The sequence below is a fragment of the Nicotiana tomentosiformis genome, chromosome 10 (assembly GCF_000390325.3).
Source record: "Nicotiana tomentosiformis chromosome 10, ASM39032v3, whole genome shotgun sequence".
NCBI lineage: Eukaryota > Viridiplantae > Streptophyta > Magnoliopsida > Solanales > Solanaceae > Nicotiana > Nicotiana tomentosiformis.
In genome coordinates this window covers 9,453,843-9,463,178 of record NC_090821.1, presented here as the reverse complement: position 1 = coordinate 9,463,178, position 9,336 = coordinate 9,453,843, and the positions used below count along the sequence as shown (strand labels likewise).

The 9,336-nt window shown below is 40.9% G+C and overlaps 1 protein-coding gene across 1 annotated transcript; it reads left to right on the top strand.

Annotated features, from left to right (window-relative positions):
- Positions 1–229: 229 nt before the first annotated feature.
- LOC104104291 (vinorine synthase-like) lies at positions 230–1,967 on the top strand. Its single transcript, XM_009612338.4, has one exon. It carries the CDS (start codon positions 398–400, stop codon positions 1,709–1,711), a length of 1,314 nt encoding a protein of 437 aa, XP_009610633.1. The 5' UTR covers positions 230–397; the 3' UTR covers positions 1,712–1,967.
- The last annotated feature ends 7,369 nt before the right edge of the window (positions 1,968–9,336 follow it).

The following is a 9,336-nucleotide window of genomic DNA, read 5'->3' as shown; positions in this document are numbered from 1 at the left end:
AAATAGGGGTTGTCAGCTGATGCTTTTACTGGTACTTCAAAATATGTACAATATAAAACTTAAAAATATGTGTCATTTTTTGAAGTAAGGTGTATTTTGTTTCAGTAGTGTAATAAGCACGACTTTTGAGCGAAAATTCAGCCGAGTTCCTTCAAAAACAAACTTTAACAACCCATACCACATGATATACAGTTTGAGTTTCTTACTTAAAATACAAGGAGTACTATATAAGAAGTAAAACCTCACATGCATGGTGCCCATCTCTCGATGACACAAGTTGATAATAGATGGAAATCCCAAATTACATCACTATATATTATAAGCAGAATAAACACAAATGTGGCATATATAATTGCCTGAGATCTAAGCCAGAAATTTAAACCAAAGTTAATTAGCCATGGAAAGAAAGATAGAGATAGTTTCTATGGAGTTAATTAGACCTCTTTCTCCCACTCCCAATCACCTTAGATGCTTCGAATTCTCTTATTTAGATCAGATGGCACCACCTACATCTGTTCCCTTAGCTCTATTTTATCCTCCTCCTCCCCTGTATGTTGGCGACGAAGCAAGGGCAGCTAATTTATCAAGATTACTTGTATTGAAGAAATCTTTGTCTGAAACTCTTGCTCGCTTTTACCCTTTTGCTGGTCGAATCAAGAAAAACTCAATTGAATGCAACGACGATGGGGTGCCTTTTTACGAGGCTTTTGCTCATAATTATCAGTTGGAAGACGTTCTTAGACAACCCGATGTGGATATACATTTCCTTCCTACTGTTAAAGACAACTCATTATTGTCCTATAGTACAGTTCCATTACTCGTTCAAGTCACCATTTTTGAATGTGGAAGCATGGCTATTAGTACGCGTGTTTCTCACAAGATTGTTGATCGTGCCTCCTCGTGCACCCTGATCGATGCTTGGGCAATCACTACTCGAGTTGGCACCAAATGTGCAGTTCCAGAATTTGTTGCTGCTGCAAAATTCTTGCCACCCCCTAATCCTCAAGTTTTGCCTACATTGCTTGAATCACAAAAAGTCTCATGTGATAATAACCAACATATTAGTAAAATCTTTTTCTTTGATGCTTCTACTATTGCATCGCTCAAGGCTAAAGCCATCAGCAATGTAGTGCCGGTGCCCACACGCGTTGAAGTTGTTTCAGCTGTGATATGGAAATGTGTCATGGCTGCTACTTCATCAGGGCCGATTGGGAGAAGGTCGTCATACTTGATTCAAAATGTAAACATGAGAAAGCGGTTCGTCCCTCCAATGCCAAAACATTGTGTAGGAAATGTCGTTGCAGTCAGCGTAGCCTGTAAAGGTGAGAATGACTGTTGTGACTTGCCTACCTTGGTCTCTTGTATAAGAAAAGGTTTATTAGAATTCATTCCCAAATATAAGGATAAACAAGAACGAGATGAGGCGATTTTTGCCATTCCCTACGACAGCATGGAGCTCACGAGAGCATTTAGGCGTCGAGAGGTAGATATATATCTTAATAGCTGGTGTGGCTACCAATTTTATGATATTGATTTTGGTTGGGGAAAACCTTCGTGGGTTAGTCCAATTGAACGTCACAAAAATGTTATTTTCTTGATGGATTCAAAAGATGGTGGTGGAATAGACGCATGGGTACGTTTGAAGGACACAGAAACGGAAGTTTTTGAGCATGAGCTTAAGTTGCTAGCATTTGAATTTGACAAAAATTGAAGAGCTTTTCAGCAAGTTTACTGTTTACATCAACTTCAGTTGTTATCTCTTCTGTGTTGTCTGTGACGAATAAAGCAAGATGAATATGAACGATTCATGTAATAGATTCGGAATGGTCGCGACTCGCGACGTTCTTTTTATTGTACCATAGTGGAATAAAGCTTATCTACTTGTGGTTTGAAAATTTATTGTACCATAGTGGAATAAAGCTTATCCACTTGTGGTTGGAATAAAGCTTATCTATGTACCATAGAGAAAAAAGAAATGATAGTAACAGAGGTTTAGCAAGCGGTTTCCTTCAACTTTAATTGCAAAGTAAAGTTCTCCTGCTCCTAGCCTAGGACCTCAAGTCATGAAATGATGTGGAGAGTATTTTCCCAAAATTGATTCACAATAAAAAAACTAATGACATGGTTCTACTAATAATCACAGTCTAGCTAGCTTCGTTATCCCATAATATCAGAAGGAGTATCTTCTCACAAGCACTAATATAAAATGTACGTATAATTAGATTCGACATGATCTGATCCAAGGTGATCAAATGGTGCAGAACATCAGCTGCACCCGCTTGATTTGCTTGATCTCTGTTTACCCGTAAAACGGTACAGTTAAATTTATACGTGATTTATAGACAAGTGAATTAATTTGATCCTAAAATAATAGATGAATTAGAGAAAAAAATGTAATACTTAGCCTTGAGATGGAGATAAAACATAAGAAATTGTAATTCCGGGAGTAGGGCTTCCGGGAACAATAACAACGATATCAGTGAATAAGAAGATAAAATTATATTGAGCTTTGAACAGAGTGTAGCGTATGTTTGTCAGAAAATTCGTGTGTTACAATGATAACAGAGCTCACTATTTATAGTTGCACCTAGGGAACAAAGACTTAGGATCAAGCTCGTCTTTAGTGACAATTATGAGGGCCATTGAAGAATATGTAACGACATGCAGTGAATGCCATACTCCTTGTAACGGGCCGTGTACTTAATATTGTAGAATATTCCTCATTAAATGCTATCGGGTGGCACGCATTTGTTTCATCTTTATGAATATCATTCTCTTTGGTAACAGACGGGATCGTTACCTCCAGATTCAACTATCTTCTGTCTTCGATTCCACGTGTCACTCCCTCATGCGATCATTTAATATAAATATATTTTACCCTATACAGATAGTCCCCTTGCTTTCCGATGGCATAAATTTGTGTCACCGGAAAGTTGGTAGAAATACTTTTTTTGGCGAAAAATTCACTGACCCCCCTCTGAAAAGTTTCTGACGGTTGATTAGACGTACGTCTCTCTGCATTTAATGCCCCGAACATGCGTCATCCTATGATTTAGCATCACTTTTGCAAAGTTATCGAGGTAATTATGGCCACGATTTTAGCCGCATATACCTTTACTTATACGCATCAACCTCCTTCATTTACACTTCATAATACTCTAAATTTTCTCAAACTTTCTTTACTCAACTCATACTTTGTCTTTAACCTTTTGTTTAACTTTCTTCTTTGAGAGAAAAATATTCATTCCGATAAAAAATAGCCTCTTCTTCTAGAAACCCTAGTTCTTCATAGAACAAAGGTAAAGCTGATGATGTTGCTCCTCCTACGGTGAGCACCATCATCCCAAAGAGTCTAGACAGTACCAAAGATTTTGAAGATAAGTATCCTTCTGCTCACCCTCATACATGGGTTTTTAGCGTATACCCTTCTTCTATCCGTCCTTCCAGTATCCCTGCTGTAACGACCCGACTGGTCGTTTTGAGCTCTAGCTCGTCGTTCAGTAGTTTGAGGCCTTTAGTAGCTTCTCTTCAGGTATTATGACTCGTACATGTGGTCGGAATTGAATTTCGGGAAGTTCGGGATTGATTTGGAAAGAAAATTCTAATTTTGAAAGCTTTAAGTTGGAAGAATTGACTAAGGTTTGATTTATGAGTAAACGACCTCGGAATCAGGATTTTATAGTTCCAATAGGTTCGAAAGATGATATTGGTTTTAGGAGCATATCCGGATGTTGATTTGGAGGTCCGTAGGTTATTTCGGCATCAATTGGCGAAAGTTGGAAATTGGATGGTTTTTGAAAAGTTTGACCAGGAGTGAACTTTTTGATATCGGGGTCGGATGTCAATTATGACTTATGTGTAAATTTTGAGGTCAATCGGACTTGATTTGTTAGGTTTCGGTGTCGAATGTAGAAGTTTGAAGTTCTAAAGTTCATTAAAGTTGAATTGGGGTGCGATCCGTGATTTTAGCACTGTTTGATGTGATTTGAAGGCTCGACTAAGTTTGTATTGTATTTTAAGACTGGTTGGTATATTTGGTCTAGGTCCCGGGAGGGGGGGGAAGGGTTGATTTCGGTAGGTTAACGGATCAAAAGTTGAAGTTGTGAGATTACTGAAGGCTGGGTTATGTTGGTGTAACCGCACCTGCGGAGCTTTGATCGCAGGTGCGGGAGGTGTTGCGCAAATGGGAAGAAATGGACTGGGGACTGTGGAGCGCAGATGCGGTAAGAATTCTGCAGGTGTGGACTCGCACCTACGCTTGGAGGGTCCCAGAAGCGGAAGCAGGGGTGATGAGCCTGGTCCGCAGAAGCGGGTTAGTTCGCGCAGATGCGCGCCCACAGAAGAGGGGACCTGACCGCAGAAGCGGTTGGGCGGCTTAATGGCCTCCACAGATGCGAAGGGCAAACCGCAAATGCGGTGCCGCAGAAGCGGTTGGTTGACCGTAGAAGCAGAAAGTGCTGGCCTTGGGGGAAGCTGCATCTACAAGGAAGTTTCCGTAGAAGCGAAGCCGCAGAAGCGGCTACTGTTCCGCAAGTGCGAAAAGGTCGCTGGGGCAGTGTTGTTTTAAGAACGGGATTTTTGCCCACTTTCTTTCATTTTCACTTGGATAGGGCGATTTACACCTATTGTGAGTTAAATACTTGGATTATGTACGGATTTTTACATGGGAATTAGTAAAAATTTGAGATTTTGGTAGGAAAAACCTAGAAATCGGCATTTTTGGATTTGACCCCGAAATTGGACATGGAATTTGGAATAAGTTATAAATTTCAGTTTGTGGCATTATGGGTAAAGTTTATCTTCGAAAATATTTGGAATCCGGGCACGTGGGCCCGAGGGTTGATTTTATAGACTTTTCGAGCGGAGTTGTGAATTGTTTAAATTGATTAATTATGAGTATTAGAGTATCTTTTGATTGGTTTGTACATTGTTTGAATAGTTTTGGATCGATGAGCCTTGGATTGAGGTGTTAGAGAGGTCGTGGAGCTAGTTTTGGAACTTCGGAGCGAGGTAAGTCTCCTGTCTAACCTTGTGAGGGGGAAACTACCCCTAGGTGATATTTATTGTTATGTGCAACTAGTAGTGGGTGCTATGTACGCACGAGGTGACGAGAGTCCGTACGTAGCTACAACATGTTTATGTCCGGGTAGACTTAGGATCTTGACCTGTAATATTTGAATCATTTGAACTCGTGTTGCTGGCTTAATTATTCGAAGTTATAAATGAAATTGATTTAGATATAAATACATGTATACTAGACCAAGCCTTAACACTTTGAGTTGTGGGCGAGTTATTTGAGAAACGGTAAAGATTATATCCATTTTGTACTCACGTACGGTGTTGTAAGAACGTGTCTCGTAATTCGGTAACTTCCTTCCCTTTTCTTGTGGATTGGGCCGAACGCCTAGGCAGTATATAAATGCTTCTATGGTTAGCGCCGCTCGACCCTCGACAGTGTACACATTATTCCGGATCGGGCCGAACGACCTCGGCAGAATCGTGCGTTATATCGCTTGTAGCCTGAATATATTCACGAGTTAACCTCTCTACTGATGTCCGAAACTTTATATGGTACTCCAAGTCTAATTGATGATGACACTTGACAAATTTCGAAGATATTAAGGTAGAATACAAGATTGAAAAAATTCATACTTTAAAGGAAATAATTGGAAACTTTTGAGATTTACAGATTTTGCTTCACTATTGCTGTGCACTTCATACCTGTTATGGATTATTATATTATCTGCTTGGACCTTTAGTAAGTATCGATGTCGACCCCTCGTCACTGCTTCTCTGGGGTTAGGCTAGATACTTACTGGATACACGTTAATTTACGTACTCATGCTGCACTTCTACACTAAATGTGCAGGATCTGGCAGGTTCATTGATGACCACCTTGGCGCGTAGGTGCACATGCTGGGGAGACTTCAGGTGAGCTGCATTCTAGGCTACGCATCGCAGTCCACCGAGTTTCCATTGTACTATTTATTTCATTTTGTCTTATTACATTCGGGACAAATGTTGTATTATTATTGTACTCTTTAAAAAATGCTGATGCACTTGTGATACCGGGTTTTAGGGGTTCCTTCAGGTTATTTATTATAGATGTTCGTATAAATATTTTTATTCACTCTATAAATTTGTACTTTATACTGTACAATTAAGGAAAATTATGATTTCAAGATACTAAAATGAGTAATTAAAGTGGTAAATTATTGTTGGCTTGCTTGACGGCGGTGTTAGGTGCCATTACGACCACTAGTGAAATTGTGGGACGTGACAGCTTGGTATCAGAGCGTTAGGTTCACTTAGGCCACACGAGTCATGAGCAAGTCTAGTAGAGTCTTGCGGATCGGTACGGAGACGTCTGTACTTATGTTTGAGAGGCTACAGGGCTGTTAGGAGCACTTCCCTTCTTGATTTCCTCATCGTGCGGTTTGATTCCATTGAGGCTTGTGCCTTTATTTCCTTCCTACTCAATATTATGCGACGCTAAGTGCTTGTTATCAATTGGGCATCGAGGAGTTGTAGTGGTACTACAGACGTGGTGCAAGATGTTTTTCCCTGCGTGTTCGGGCATGCTATTATCGTCGCCTTGCTGAAGGATGTTCTTATATTCCAGCTCAGTATCCGTATTTTCTATGGTTTTGAGACGGTGCACGGATTGCTACGATGTCTATGCGTTGTTATCGCACAATGTTGGTGTAATGGTAAGGTGCTTGGTTATGTGTCGAGGCAGTGGATGACTCGAAATGAGGATTTTTCAGTGCATGATTTAGAGGTTCAACATTTAATTCCAACAAAGAAAAGGCAATCGGACTATGGATGTTCAGTTGTTGGTTGATGGAGAAACGAGACTTGGTAATTTCGAGCGTGGTGGAATTTTTATTGTGATGCAGTATTGTCGTCCTTGTTTGAACACATTAAGGTTTGCCAGTGGACGGTCTTCTTGGGTTTTGCCTTCAGAGCAGGGTGTTGTGAAATGGTGCCTGATGGGCGGTTGTCATAGATAACGGTGTGCAGTGGTTTAAAATCGAGTTAGTAATTCTAATGTTGATGGCTCGGGAAAGGTGATCTTCTAGGAGGTTTAGAGTTGATGGCAATTCATTAGATCCGGTGCTACAGATAGGGAGTTGGTATAAGGCAGCAGTTGGGCAGCAAAATATGAGGGAGGGCATGGCAGGAAGTGTCATGCGGTAGTTGAATCAATATCCAGTCAAGTATGAACAACAGAGGTCGAAAAATTGCCTAAAAGAGATGGTTTGACCGGAGTGTGAGTGGCAGAGTAACATATAGATTCTGTGGTAGGATAGTCACGTGCTTCGGGGGAGTGTAGAACAGTTTGGGAATTGTGATGGAAGGTGATTTGGCCTACATATTTTATTTGGAGTGATGGTTACTGTACGAAGAAAGATTGAATATGGAAGAAAGGAGTTTGTTTGAAATGAAGAGGGGTGTGAAGATCTGATTATCGTTTCAGGTGCAATATGACTTGAGTTCGAAGGTATTGTTGTACTTTTAGTTGATGTCAATAGGAAAGGAGTAGACTTATACAGCTGGTGGGCGAGCATGGGCTCAGGAGAATTTACTGATTAAGTGGTAGTTGTACCCAGTGTAGTGCCGTTGGAAGGCATCGGTAAGGAATTTCCATAGGTGGATTATCTCCTGTGAGTGGGTTAGCGGTTGCATGATGTTTATAAAGCTTCTGCAAAGAATACTACTAGCTACCCGATATGAGATCGAGTGTGTGACTGTGACTGATGATCCAGAATGTTCATGAATAGCTTAACAAAAGACTTCAAGAGGTTTGGCGGGTTAACAGTGCGAGATCATGGTAACTGAGAAGGAGGAATCGTTGTGGGATCTGCATTATGTGATGGTAGCTTAAAGCTAAGTGGGGGAGCCCCACCATTTACGATTGGATCGCGTAGTTGTCTGCTTGTACGGTTTCTGGTTATCGGTGCATTGATGGATTATTTATGACTAAGAAAAGGAAATATCAGGGGTAATTCAGCAAATAACTTGAGGGAAGCGTGCTATATTCGGCTTTACTGGTGCATGTTCAGGTTTTGGGAAGACTCAGAGTTTATGCTTTATGGATGTGACGTACAAGGGAAAGAATTCAGCGGGTTGCTTCTTTGAGAGGGTGTAAATGCGCTAGCAGAGAATTGGAGTTTGGTTATGTTCGAGATCAGGTCGGAGTGGGTGACTCTCAACGTTGGTCCTAGTAGATTTAAGAATTTAAAGTGTAGTGCCTAAAGATTTCGGGTCTGTCGTGTGGTTAAGGACCGAATCTTCGCAGCGGATTGCGAACGGAACTTGGAATATTCTATGTCATCGTCAGGTATGCGGTGCAGTATTGGAGTAAAGGAAGAAATAGCTTCAGATTCACGGAAGGTTTTGCAAAATGGGTGTACTAGTTGGAGATGCTATTGTGCGCGTGAAAAGGGTATGAGGTGATTCATGGGTATTGAGAAGATGTGGTCTCGCGATTCGGGTCACTCGGGATGAGTGCGGATTGAGTTCGTTATGTTGTGAATGGAACTATCATATTTCTAAGTTAGGTCAAGGGTAAATTGAAAGAAGTTGGGTCGGTTAATAATGACTGAATCAGCATGATTGTGACAAGGATCAGTTCCTTCATTGTGTGAAGCTATACATGTGATTTGTAGTTGTACGTGCGGGCTTGACAACCACCATGACCTGATTGATTTGGGAGGTAGTTGATTCAAATGGCTTTTTTGTGTAAACGGATTTCGGAAGAGTCATGATAGTTTAGATCACGATTTGAGGTTTATGTTTTCTACGGTTTGGGAATTCAGTTTGTGTATTGCATTGGTTTTTCTGAAATGAGTTAAGTGAAAGGTTTCTAGTCGATGAAGTGTGATTCTACTGGTAGTTCCGGGGTTATGATGAATTCTTACATTCTCGCGTAGTGGCATGATAGGTGCAGTGAGCGGCATGGGAATTTGAAAGTTGAGGACCAAGGTTACAGATCGGTGTTGATAAGAATGTCACGAGCTCAGATGAGCAGGGAAGAAATCAGATGTTTAGAGTAGGCTGGCATTATCTTAGTGTTGCCTGAGAAAGGTGTTATGTGGAAGAGGCGTTGTGTATTGATTTGCGGATTGTGATTTGCCTTACAGGATTAGTACAGTCGGTGGTGTGGGTGTGCGAACTTTTCTACCTGATCGGAAGGTCGTGAGAGCGTACCCCACGGGAAAATTGTATGAGTGTGACATGCTAGTCACTTGATTGTTAAAGATGGAAACCAAGTACGGAGATTTTTGGTACTATCGCTAATGTGATGCTGGAAGGCGCTCTATTCCTGTGGTT